The sequence below is a fragment of the Erythrolamprus reginae genome, chromosome 12 (assembly GCF_031021105.1).
Source record: "Erythrolamprus reginae isolate rEryReg1 chromosome 12, rEryReg1.hap1, whole genome shotgun sequence".
NCBI classification, from domain to species: Eukaryota; Metazoa; Chordata; class Lepidosauria; order Squamata; family Dipsadidae; genus Erythrolamprus; species Erythrolamprus reginae.
Window position 1 is genome coordinate 7,201,032 of NC_091961.1, and position 14,106 is coordinate 7,215,137.

The 14,106-nt window shown below is 45.2% G+C and overlaps 1 protein-coding gene across 2 annotated transcripts in view; it reads left to right on the top strand.

Annotated features, from left to right (window-relative positions):
* SLC25A37 (solute carrier family 25 member 37) overlaps nt 1–14,106 on the top strand; it is a 54,323-nt gene that overhangs the window by 1,357 nt on the left and 38,860 nt on the right. Inside the window, exons 1-2 of one of the 2 annotated variants that reach the window (XM_070765259.1) lie at nt 345–624; nt 907–1,214. In XM_070765259.1, coding sequence (XP_070621360.1) covers nt 576–624; nt 907–1,214 — 357 coding nt within the window. In that variant the 5' untranslated portion in view covers nt 345–575. Of the gene's footprint in view, nt 1–344; nt 625–906; nt 1,215–14,106 lie in introns of those variants that run through there. The other variant, XM_070765260.1, reaches the window with a different exon arrangement.

Genomic DNA, 14,106 nt, shown 5'->3' on the forward strand with positions numbered 1-14,106 from the left:
AGTTTTGCTGTATCTACTGTGCCACATTGTATACTGCTTTAAGTGGCGAAAAAGCAAACCGACATAAATATGTTGCAAGGAATGGTCACATGATGAAACAATCACGTCCGCTTCTGCGACTTGCCAGGCACAAAGTTCAGGCCGCAAAAGCTGGCCAGTTGTAGTTTGTTCAACAAACCAGGATTCCATTTCCTGCCAGCCGGGCTCTTGCGCGTTTGCATTTATTATTTGAACGTCTCCCAATCCAATCGCCCGCCCTCTTTGGGCTCCAACGCCTCTTTATTTTAAATAAAGCGAGGCGCTTTTGCAAAGCCACGGTGGGAAGGGGGAAAGCAGGACAGAGCCCAGGGGATCGAGTGGATCGGGACAATCCAGGCCCTTGGCACTCCCCCGCCCTCCCCACCAGGCATTGCAAGCCGGCCAGATTATTTCCAATTCGTAAAGTAACCCCCGAAAAAAATAATAATTAAAAAAGGCCCAGCTCCGTTGCGCTTCCCAGATTCCAAGGCCGATGCCATGCGTCCCCGGCCCGCCTTCGCCAGACAGGCAGGCGGGCAAGGCGAGGGCAGGCCCGGATGGCAAAGCACGGCCCCTCGGCCTTCCCTAGGATTTGCTGCCAGGACTGTAAGTCACCTCCGGCTCGCCAAGCCCGAGCGCCCCAGCGGCTGCCTGCCAGGAAGGAACCTACCCAAGCTTGTGCCAATGGCGCACCGGGCGCTGCGTTTTTACGCGCGGTTATTGGCCGGCGGTTGGCGAGCGCGGGGAGGGCGTGCCGGGGGCGGGGGGTAGCGGCGGTGGGAAGCCTTACTTTCCGAAGTGAACTTTCTCCCTCCGCCCCCCCTCTCCGCCCCGTCTCCTCCCTCCCTGCCCGCCTCCCTCCACGGTGTCTCTCTCCCCTTCCCGCAGCGGCCGCTTCGCCTTGTTTTTGCGCGCGGATGGAACTGAGCTGCGGTGTCGCGGGGAGGAACGGCGGTGGCGGCGGCGGCGGCTCCACCATCGGCGGCAGCGGCGGGCAAACAACGGCCACGCCGGCCAACCTCACGTCTTCCTCCTCTTCCTCCTCCTCCGCCGGGCTCCTGATGGACGGCGAGTGTCCATGCGAGGAGGACTACGAGTGCCTGCCCACCAACGCCTCCCTCTACACGCACATGACGGCCGGGGCGGTGGCCGGCATCCTGGAGCACACGGTCATGTATCCCGTGGACTCCGTCAAGGTGGGTCCAGGGGCGAGCTGGAGGGTGCGGGGTGCGGGTGGTGGTGTGTGGCTGGGGAAGTCGGAGGCGTGGGCCAGGACGGTCACCCCTTTCCTCCTGGCTCCACGCTTCCCAGATCTTTCCTGGACTACAAAGCCCATCACTGCAGCCGGAGGAGGCGTTTGGCTGGGAGAGAGGGTGACCCTGTACCCCCCCCCCCCCCCAGTTCTTCTTGTGCCTAAACCTGGGTTTCTCTTTCTGGCATTCCTACCCGGGTGCAAGAATTCACTTTATAATTGTTGGGGTTTCCTGTAAAACATTACAGTACTTTTAAAAAAAGAAAACGCGAACGTTGCCTCTGTGCAATTCTGCAAATTGCACTTAGGGATTGGGAAATCAACCAGGCGCCTGGGTTTGGGACAACCTGGCTTCAATGTTGCTCTGCTCCAGGCTGGCTTTTCCCCTCTCCCCCCCCTCAAAAAAGAGATCTGTCAGATCACTTTTCTTGCATTGATCACTGTCAGCAAATCTTTGCCTTGAGTCTCCTCTCAGGGTGCCCTCTTGGCAAAAGATATGCAAAATTGGCCCCGGGGCCTTGCAATGGTATAATCATCACATGTACTGCTAATTATGGGGTTGGAAGTTTGGGGTGTTTCCAGATGTGGCAGGTTATTCTGGAGCCTGTTCGGTGGCTTCACTTGTGTTCTGTGGGATGCTGTGCTGGGCCTTTCTTGGTCCAGTGGGAGGGCGATTTGGCTCGGAATCCCAAAGAGCCCTGCATTTGGAAACTCACTTTAATTTGTATTTGTATTTATTAGATTTGTCTGCCGCCCCTCTCCGAAGACTCGGGGCGGCTAACAACAATAAAAAAGACAATGTGAACAAATCTAATATTAAAAATAATCTTAAAAATCCCAATTTAAAGAACCAATCATACATACAAGCATACCATGTATAAATTCTATAAGCCTAGGGGGAAGGGAAAAAAATTTCAATTCCCCCATGCCTGACGACAGAGGTGGGTTTTACGGAGCTTGCGAAAGGCAAGGAGGGTGGGGGCAACTCTGATATCTGGGGGGAGCTGGTTCCAGAGGGTCGGGGCCGCCACAGAAAAGGCTCTTCTCCTGGGTCCCGCCAAACGACATTGTTTAGTCGTCGGGACCCGGAGAAGGCCAACTCTGTGGGACCTAACCGGTCGCTGGCATTCGTGCGGCAGAAGGTGGTCCCGGAGATATTCTGGTCCGATGCCATGAAGGGCTTTATAGGTCATAACCAACACTTTGAATTGTGACCGGAAATTGATGGGCAACCAATGCAGACTGCGGAGTGTTGGTGTAACATGGGCATACTTAGGGAAGCCCATGATTGCTCTCGCAGCTGCATTCTGCACGATCTGAAGTTTCCGAACATTGCTTGGTCCCTACAGCAGGTCTTTGACAAGCACATGGAGAAGAGCATCAGCTTCAGCCTAATTAATTGAGCATTATTAATCCCTGGCATTAAGAATTAACCTCATTAGAAGGCCAGCGAAGACTCTGCTTTAATCTTGCAGCTGTAGCAAATTTGTAAAGAGCTGGGACAATGCTAGAGATACTTTGTGCAGAAGTCCCCAAGTAGCATCTACTTGTTGAACTGGACCCCAAATCTGCGTTAATTGTGATCATAGATTCCTGACCGTCCAACTTCTTTTAGTGACAGGTGGTCTCTTTTTTTGCCGGACTACAACGTGAGAAAACATAGAAACATAGAAGATTGACGGCAGAAAAAGACCTCATGGTCCATCTGGTCTGCCCTTATACTATTTCCTGTATTTTATCTTACAATGGATATATGTTTATCCCAGGCATGTTTAAATTATATAAAAGATATTGACAAAATTGAATGGGCTACAAGAATGGTGGAAGGTCTTAAGCATAAAATGTATCAGGAAAGACTTAATGAACTCAATCTGTATAGTCTGGAGGACAGAAGGAAAAGGGGGGACATGATCGAAACATTTAAATATGTTAAAGGGTTAAATAAGGTCCAGGATGGAAGTTTTTTTTAATAGGAAAGTGAACACAAGAACAAGGGGGCACACCCTGAGGTTAGTTGGGGGAAAGATCAGAAGCAATGTGAGAAAATATTATTTTACTGAAAGAGTAGTAGATGCTTGGTACAAACTTCCTGCAGACGTGGTTGGTAAATCCACAGTAACTGAATTTAAACATGCCAGGGATAAACATAGATCCATCCTAAGATAAAATACAGGAAATAGTGTAAGGGCAGACTAGATGGACCATGAGTTCTTTCTCTGCTGTCAATCTATGTTTCTATCTATGTTTTCTGGCGGCACAGATTTCTTAATCATCTTTCCTACCTTATCATTTCCACTGGGCTGATCTCTCTCCCTCTCCCCCCCCCACATATTCAGTGTACAGTATTTCTAAATAGATCAGCTTACCCATCTGGCACCAACTATTCCTTCAAAATATTGCTGAAGGTTGTGTAGTTGCGTGAGTTGCCTTATCTTTTTTTTTTTTTAACCCGTTCAATTATGTGTGTGTTTTAGGCCTTGTCAGCATAGTCTTGAGTAGGATGATTGGTCAGAACTTATTCCCAAGGAACCTTTTATGGCTCTATGCCCTATAAATGCATTTTCTTTCTTTGAATAAAACGCAGATGGTCTGAGAGTGCAACTTCAAATGGTGATAGGGTGAATTCTGTAAACTCTTGTCCCCATCATCAGGCTGAAGTTTCCAAGCTTCGTGCTGTTGTAAAATGGAATATATATATATATATATATATATATATATATATATATATATATATATATATATAGAGAGAGAGAGAGAGAGAGAGAGAGAGAGAGATAGAGAGAGAGATAGAGATAGAGATAGAGAGATATAGATAGATATAGATATAGATATTTGTTTTCGTAGATTTTCACAGGTATATGTACGTAGATTGTTCTCAGTTCGGGTTTTGCCCCATATAATATTTTGAATGTCTATGCCAGTGTTTCCCAACCTTTTTTGAGCCGCGGCACATTATTAATATTTTCAAAATTCTGGGGAACACTGAAGGGGGGGCGGGGGGGTGGGGCTAAAGAAAAGTTTGGACAAAAAAAAATCTCTTCCTCCATTTCACTCTATTTCTCCCTCCCTCTTTCTCTCTCTTCCTTCCCTTCTTTCTCTCTCTCCATCCCTCTTTCTTTCCTCCTCTTTTTTGCTCTTTCTCTCTCCCTCCTTCTCTCCCTCCATGTCTTTCCCTCTCCCTCCTTCCCCCCTCTCTTTCTCTCTCTTGCTTTCTTTCCCTCTCTTTCTCTTGCTTTCTTTCTCTCTCATTCTCTCTCCCCTCCTTTTTCTCTCTCTCTCTCTCTCTCTCTCGTTCACCATGCCGGCAACAGAGAGAAAAAGAAAGAGAGAGAGAGAGCTGGAGAGAGAATGGAGGGCGCCGTTGTCTTCGCCTCCGCCCGCCGGCTCTGCAGCTAAGAGGCAACAGCAACCATCAGCCTCCTCGCCCTCCCAGACGTTCCCAGCGCCCGGCCACGCGCCGCCTCCCGTTAGCCCGGCTGACCTTTCCCTGCTGCCGTTTTCTCTTCATGGTGTAAAGCCACACAGTCCTGGACTCCCGGATCGCTCGCTTTTCCGGCCAGCAAGCGCGGCGCTTTCCTGGGCAGATGGCTTTGCTGACCGGAGAAGCGAGCGATCCGGGAGTCCGGGACTGTGTGGCTTTGCGCCATGAAGAGAAAACGGCAGCAGGGAAAGGTCGGCTGGGCTAACGGGAGGCGGCGCGTGGCCGGGCGCTGGGGACGTCTGGGAGGGCGAGGGGAGCCGGCGGGCGGAGGCGAAGACAACGGTGCCTTCCATTCTCTCTTCGGCAGCGAAGGAGAGGGGGCGGATCACGCCCCAAGACAGGAGGCAGCGGCGGAGGAGGAGAGTGGGCGGATTGGGCGGGCAATGGGGCAGGGCAGAGAAGCCAGGGGCGCGTTTGGCCAGAGGCACCGTGGGGAGGCAGGGGCGGCCGCGGCTCCCTTTACTCCTACTGCCGGACCTCTCAGCCCCTGCCTCCTTTTTCCCGCCTTCCTTCTTTGGGGCCCAGCCGGAAACAGCTGCATCGGGCTGCGAGTGGAAGCTCCAGGTCAGAGGCACTGGCGGTCCGGCACTGGCAGTGCCTCGCCCACCTGGAGCTTCCTGCGGCACACCTGACCGTGTCTCGCGGCACACTACTGTGCTGCGGCACACCGGTTGGGAAACGCTGGTCTATGCGATGTTTCGGTGAAATCACATTCACCATCATCAGGCTGAAGTTGCTAGCTTCGTGCTGCTGTAAATATAAATATAGTTGCAAACAAACTATATTTACAGCAGCAGAAAGCTAACAATTTCAGCCTGATGATGGTGAATGTGATTTCACCGGAACGTCGCATAGACACTCAAAATATTGCACGGGGCAAAACCCGAACTCAGAACCATCTACATATATATATATATATATATTATAATAATTATAAATATAATATATATATATATTATATTTATTAGATTTGTATGCCCCCCCCTCCGAAAACAACAATGCAATACACAGGGTACAAATGCAATATAAGTTAAAAAACGAAATTTGAAACCCATAGATATTAAAAAACAATTATTAATGCGCAATCACACCATTCTCATATATTACAGTCAGGAATAAAAAGGTGTGTGAGGGGAGAGATAGCTATTTCTCCCATGTCTGGCGACATAGATAGGTCTTCAACATCTTGCAGAAGCCGGGAAGAGTAGGGGCAATTCGAATCTCCGGGGGGAGTTGGTTCCAGATGGCTGGGGCTGCCACAGAGAAGGCTCTTCCCTGGCATTGTTTAGTCGATGGGACCCGGAGAAGGCCAACTCTGTGGGACCTGATTGGCCACTGGGATTTGTGCGGCAGAAGGTGGTCCCGGACATATTCTGGTCCGATGCCATGTAGGGCTTTATAGGTCATTACCAACACTTTGAATTGTGACCAGAAATTGATCGGCAACCAGTGCAGGCTGCTCAGTATATAGTCAGATAACTTTTAACAACTCACAGCTGAAACTAGGGAAAAGGCAAAATCAAGTTAATAACTTCACTGCTACTTCAAATCAAATTTATTTTATTACAGTCAAAGACCAAAATAGTGACCGATTAAGTCCCACAGAGTTGGCCTTCTCCAGGTCCCGTCCACAGAACAATGCCGTGTGGCGGAACCCAGGAGAAGAGCCTTCTCTGTGGCAGCCCCGGCCCTCTGGAATCAACTCCCCCCAGAGATCAGGACTGCCCCCACTCTCCTTGCCTTTCGCAAACTCCTAAACACCCACCTCTGACACCAGGTATGGGGAAATTGAATCCCTCTTGCCGTTCCATTTCATGTATGGTTTGTCTGAACTGTATGATTGTTTTTTATAAGGGTTTTAAAATTGTTTTTAATATTGGATTTGTATCTCGTGTATTATTTGTTGTGAGCCGCTCCGAGTCCATGGAGAGGGGCGGCATCCAAATCTAATAAATAATAATAATAATAATAATAATAATAATAATAATTATTATTATTATTATTATTATTAAAACAAATAAAAAACACTTTGTGAATGCACAATCAAAAGTTGTAGGATAAAATGATAAAGAACAGATAAAATCCATGATAAAATCCAATGTATGTGTATACGTGTTGTGTGTGTCTATGTATTTATTTTATTTTATTTTATTTATTTATTAGATTTGTATGCCGCCTTTCTCCGTAGATACATGTATGTATGTATGTATGTATGTATGTATGTATGTATGTATGTATGTAAATAGAAACATAGAAACATAGAAGTCTGACGGCAGAAAAAGACCTCATGGTCTATCTAGTCTGCCCTTATAGTATTTTCTGTATTTTATCTTAGGATGGATATATGTTTATCCCAGGCATGTTTAAATTCAGTTACTGTGGATTTATCTACCACGTCTGCTGGAAGTTTGTTCCAAGCATCTACTACTATTTCAGTGAAATAATATTTTCTCACGTTGCTTTTGATCTTTCCCCCAACTAACTTCAGATTGTGTCCCCTTGTCCTTGTGTTCACTTTCCTATTAAAAACACTTCCCTCCTGGACCTTATTTAACCCTTTAATATATTTAAATGTTTCGATCATGTCCCCCCTTTTCCTTCTGTCCTCCAGACTATACAGATTGAGTTCGTTAAGTCTTTCCTGATACGTTTTATGCTTAAGACCTTCCACCATTCTTGTAGCCCGTCTTTGGACCCATTCAATTTTGTCAGTATCTTTTTGTAATGTATGTATGTATGTATGTATGTATGTATGTATGTATGTATGTATGTATGTATGTATGTGTACCATTTGTGGCCAGCTTTTAAATGCCTAATACACTTTAGCTAATTGATACAACAAAAGTGGCAACCTTGTTTATTCCTTTTCCTAATAGTATCATAGTATCAAACTGAACATAAACCTCACAGTGTTTGGATTGTAATTTCACTGCTACTTTTTGCAACCCAGGTTGAGCAAAATCGGGCTCGAGTTCTGAATTGCTCAACTTGGGCTGAGTTCCCTTAGCATAAAAAAAAAAAAGAAAGCTTGTGCTTCCCACCCACCCCAAAATAAAAACCAATGCTTTCTTCACCTGGCTGAACTTTTTGTAATAGTGGCAGTTAGGTGTTTTTACATAGCGTAACTCCTCCAGCGAAATGCGGTATGGGAAACAGCTTGGAGCCTGAATTGCCTTGTGTGGACGGGCAACAGCGTGGAGCCTGATAACACCGAGGGCGTGTAGGTCCGGTACTACAACTTTCATTAAGAAAAAATGTGGCAATGTGCTGGTAAGTTGCATCAGGAAAGGCCTTGAGGTTTGCAGGTGGATTTCACCTGTAGCTCAGGATAGGGATAGGAGCAGGAAATCGTGTTGCTCTTCTTTTCTCCTCCCTCGACTCTGCTGTGGAGTACGTGGTGAATCCGGTGGTATGAATCCCCCCCCCCCGGCTTCAGGAATTCCTTCCGTCACACCGCCTAACTCTGGAGTAGCTGTTAGAGCAGGTTGTTACCGGGTTGTGTTCTCAGCAAGGTGAACTAGCCCCGGTGCCACAAGACAGGTGTTTGCGTCTTTTATCTAAAAAAACAGGTTCCGTGGCTTGGGTGGTTAAGTTCTGCATTCATAACTCTTTTATTTGGATTTTTCCTGGCGCTGATCCAAACTTGGGAAAGTAGTTGGCTGAGCTGCAAAAAAACGAGGACCCTTTTAAAAGTACAGTGGTACCTCTACTTAAGAACGCCTCTACTTAAGAACTTTTCTAGATAAGAACCGGGTGTTCAAGATTTTTACAAAAAGAACCATTTTCTACTTAAGAACACGAGCCAGGAAATTTGAGAGCAGCACGAAGGCCCGGACAGTTTCCTGCAATTCCCCCTTTAATCCCGGCCATCTGGGCTGCCAGAGGAGCCTTTTGGGTGGCGCTTAAGGAGGCTTTGACAGTCCAGAGCAAACAAAGCATTTTCCTTTCTCTGGGCGCTTGGAGAGGGAATAAACCTCTGCCAGTGCCCAGAGAAAAGAAACGCTCCCTTCGCTCTGGGCAGCTGAGGAGTCACCACAGTGAAGGATAGGTACTGGCTACAAAGCGAGCGAGTGAGAGGAGAGGGTTGCCCTTCAGCATGGGAAGGAAGAGGAAGCAGGTAGCAGCAGCAGCAGCCAGTGTATGCTAGGTGTGTGTTCTTCCTTGCCGCCTCAGAGTCCCTCTTTTTTTTTTTTTAGCCTTAAAGTTTTGTTTTTTTTTGACTCCCCTCACCTCACTTTCTTCCTTCGCCAGCGACTGTTCTCCTCCTCTTCTTCTTCCTCCTCCTCCTCCCACCCAAATTCCAAGCTTTTATTTCTTTCCTAATGCGTTTGCATGCATTATTTGCTTTTACATTGATTCCTATGGGAAAAATTGCTTCTACTTACAAACTTTTCTACCTGGTCACGGAACGAATTAAGTTCTTAAGTAGAGGTACCACTGTATTTTGAATCTTGGGGAGGATCTCCTCTTAATGACGTGACTCTTTGGAGTTCGAATTAAGGAATGGGGGGTGTCTTCCAGTCATACTGTGCTCCCCCCTTACTCATTTTTAAAAAGCATGTGGCATGTTGAATGGGCAATCTTGCTCCTGAGTTCACAGTCTCCCGTGTATGCATATTGCTTTCTCTCTTGTTAACCGGAACAGCCTGTTTCTCTCTTCGAGCATCAAGTTAATAGCGAAGGCTTGTTCAGCTGGGGAACCAAACCTGGAGATTAAGCCCATGGACACCTTTGTGGTGAGAGGGACATAATTGGCGGGGGAGAATATACCCCCATGCCCCCCACCAGTGCTCCGCTTCACTGTTAAAATTAATGACACCATGTTCAGTCTTTTCAGGAGGGCAAATTGAGCAGGAAGTAAAAAGGTGCTGGAATGCAACCACAAACTTGGGGGGTGCTGGAATGTGGGTACAAAAATGGCATTTGTGCACAAACTGGACTATTGAACAGGGCTATCGAAAGTCTGTTTTTCCTCCCCATGAGGACTCTTGAGGTCTTGTCCCCCGACAAGCTAAAGCCACACTATATTTATTTATTTATTTATTTATTTATTTATTCATTCATTCATTCATTCATTCATTCATTCATTCATTCATTTATATCCATCCATCCATCTATCTATCATTGTCTATCTATCTATCTACCTACCTACCTACCTACCTATCTAATCTATCAGAGTTCTATGCTGCCCTTCTCAAAGCGACTCAGGGCGGCCTACAATATTATAAATGCAACAATATATAAAAGAAATCTAATTTACGTTAAAAGAATGATACAGTGTTAAAAACTCCATATACAGACATATGCATTCATCAAATTCAATCTTTCATAATATCGGCCGGAGACAATCTCATCACTCACGACCTCCATGTCTGCCAGCAGAGGTGGGTCTTCAGAGCTTTACGAAAGGAGGGGTGGGGGCGGTACGTATCTCTGGAGGGAGTTCGTTCTAGAGGGCTGGGGCTGCCACAGAGAAGGCTTTTCTCCTAGGTCCCGCCAGACAACATTGACTGGCCGACGGGAGCCAGAGAAAGCCTAACTGGCCTAACTGGCCACTGGGATACATACGGTCCCGTAGGTAATCTGGTCCTAAGCCATGTAGGGCTTTATAGGTCATAACCAGCACTTTGAATTGCGCCTGGAGACCAATTGGCAGTCAGTGCAGCTCACGGAGTGATGTTGAAATATGGGCACATCTTGGAAGCCCCACTATATCTCGCGTGACTGCATTTTGCACAATTTGCAGTCTCGGAACACTCTTCACAGGCAGCCCCATGTAGAGAGCATTGCAGTAATCGAACCTCGAGGTGATAAGGGCGTGAGTGACTGGTTTGGGATCAGGTGTGTTGGGTGAACCCAGCTACTTACAGCTTATTGCAAGGTGTCCAGACACAAAGCACACCCGGGAAAGATGTGGGATTCATAATAATTTTCCTACCAGTTTGCCAGCATTGAAAATGTCAGCGCAGTCGTACTTTCTACGCATGTGCGCAACATTCCACACATGCACTTTGCCCCTGTGGCTTGCATGCTTGAAAACGTGGCTTAATAGGATGGCATCCCACCTGCAGGTTCAATTCAATTCAATTCAATTTATTGGATTTGCATGCCGCCCCTCTCCGCAGACTCGGGGCGGCTCACAGCAATAATAAAAAACAATATACAATGGCAAATTTAATAATTAAGATATCTAAAAACCATTATTTAAAACAATACATCCAAACAAACATACCATGCCTAAACTATATAGGCCAGGGGAGATGGCTCAGTTCCCCTATGCCTGACGGCAGAGGTGGGTTTTAAGAAGTTTTCGAAAGGCAAGGAGGGTGAGGGCAATTCTAATCTCCGGAGGGAGCTGGTTCCAGAGGCTCGGGGCCGCCACAGAGAAGGCTCTCCCCCTGGGTCTCGCCAGACGACATTGTATAGTTGACGGGACCCGGAGAAGGCCAACTCTGTGGGACCTAACCGGTCGCTGGGATTCATGCTACTACCGGTTTGCCTGAAATAATCCAAACCACCTGAATACCAACCCTTACCCAGAAATCACCAGTGTTATAGTAAGGTTATATTAACAGAATTTTGCAAGCCTGAGAGTCCATTTCTTCCCCCCTTGTCTTTACAGTCCAAATTACAGAGGGGGTCCCTTCTGCAATATTTGCTACATCCTCATTCCTTCTTTGAACTCAGCTACTTCTTATCTGACTGTTGTCTAGTCTGGGTCTCTTCCTCTTGTCTCCCAAGGTCACATACCATTAGAATAGGAATTCCTTGTTGGCCAAATATGATTGGACACACATGGAATTTCTCCTTGATGCAGATGCTCTCGGTGTACATAAAAAGGCAAGATTTATTTATTTATTTATTTTATGTATTTATTAGATTTGTATGCCGCCCCTCTCTGTAGACTCGGGGCGGCTCACAACAATAATAAAACAACGTATGACAAATCTAATATTTAAGTAACTAAAACCCCTTATTAAAAAAGCAAAACATACACACAAACATACCAGGCATAAAATGTATAGGACTGGGGGAAGGGGGATATCTCAATTCCTCCATGCCTGACGACAGAGGTGGGTTTTAAGGAGCTTACGAAAGGCAAGGAGGGTGGGGGCTGTTCTAATCTCTGGGGGGAGATACATTCATCAAGAATCATGCGGTACAACACTTAATGATTGTCATAGGGGTCAAATAAGCAATGAAGAAACAATATTAATAAAAATCTTAGGATACAAGCAACAAGTTACAGCCATACAGTCCTAGGTGGGAGGGAAAGGATGATAGGAATGATGAGAAAAAACTAGTAATAATAGACTTAGTAAAAAGTTTGACAGTGTTGAGGAAATTATTTGTTCAGGAGAGTGATGGTGTTCGGGGAAAAACTATTCTTAGAAACATAGAAACATAGAAGACTGACGGCAGAAAAAGACCTCCTGGTCCATCTAGTCTGCCCTTATACTATTTTCTGTATTTTATCTTACAATGGATATATGTTTATCCCAGGCATGTTTAAATTCAGTTACTGTGGATTTATCTACCACGTCTGCTGGAAGTTTGTTCCAAGGATCTACTACTCTTTCAGTAAAATAATATTTTCTCATGTTGCTTTTGATCTTTCCCCCAACTAACTTCAGATTGTGTCCCCTTGTTCTTGTGTTCACTTTCCTATTAAAAACACTTCCCTCCTGGACCTTATTTAACCCTTTAATATATTTAAATGTTTCGATCATGTCCCCCCTTTCCCTTCTGTCCTCCAGACTATACAGATTGAGTTCATCAAGTCCTTGTATCTAGTTGTCTTGGTGTGCAGTGCTCTGTAGCGACGTTTTGAGGGTAGGAGTTGAAACAGTTTGTGTCCAGGATGGTTTTGGCGTTAGGTGACCATTTTTGGTCTTGAGATATGACAGAACCTAGAAATTTGAAGATCCCTACTGTTGATATTGTGTTGTTCAGTATTGTGAGAGGTAGAAGGATGGAAGGGTTTCTCCTAAACTCTACCACCATTTCTATGTTTTTTTACATACAGCAGGGATCTCTAACCTTGGCAACTTTAAGACTTGTGGACTTCGACTGGGAGTCAAAGTCCACAAGTCTTAAAGTTGCCAAGGTTGGAGACCGCTGACATAAGGCATTATTCAACAACCCGTGGTTTCCATTGTACAAAGCAGGCTTCTGTTTTAGGTAGGAGGATTTCATAACAGTTGTCACAAGCAGGCCTAAAAAACCCCCCTGAATTTTGATGCGCATGAGATTTGATGTTGCCATCAAATTTTACTGACTTCCGGGCCCTTAGCTGAGATTTTTAAGTGTCGCCTCCATTTATTCATTCCCTTCCAGGACTGCCTAATTTTTAATTATGACAGGTTTGAAATCAGCTAGCTGCAGATCAGTTGTTGTTCCAAACTTGGCAATTTCAAGACTTGTGGACTTCAACTCCCAGAGTTTCCCAACCAGCTATTCTTGAAGTTGAAGTCCACAAATTTTAAAAGTTGCCAAAGATGGAACATCCCTGGTCTAGATTATTGGTACAAGATAGCCTTATTCTTCAGTAGGATTAAGCCCACTTTAGGATCAGATGATATGTTAAAGTAGTCAATCCAGAATGGAGAATTAAATTTTAATTTTGGTGAATTAGAAACATAGAAGCATAGAAGATTGACAGCAGGAAAAAACCTCCTGGTCCATCAAGTCTGCCCTTATACTATTTCCTGTATTTTATGGTATCTTAGGATGGATACAGTATATGTTTATCCCAGGCATGTTTAAATTCAGTTACTGTGGATTTACCAACCACATCTGCTGGAAGTTTGTTCCAAGCATCTACTACTCTTTCAGTAAAATAATATTTTCTCATGTTGCTTCTGATGTTTCCCCCAACCAACCTCAGATTGTGCCCCCTTGTTCTTGTGTTCACTTTCCTATTAAAAACACTTCCCTCCTGGACCTTATTTAAGCCTTTAACATATTTAAATGTTTCGATCATGTCCCCCCTTTCCCTTCTGTCCTCCAGACTATACAGATTGAGTTCATTAAGTCTTTTCCAGATAAGTTTTATGCTTAAGACCTTCTACCATTTTTGTAGCCCATCTTTGGACCCGTTCAATTTTATCAATTTTAATCAAATGCATGGCCAGAACTATTAGCTACAAGTCACAAAGTATAGTCATGTGACCAATTTTTTTTACAATGAAAAGGAGGGCGAAAGAATTTAAGAACAAAGTACAACGTAAATAAACGCAATGTTTTATTAATTCAAACAAAAACACACTTATTATGCTTACATCTCTTTTAATTATTTAATTTAATTTTCCATTGAATGAATATTTTTTGTTCAAAATACTGTAAACAACATGTA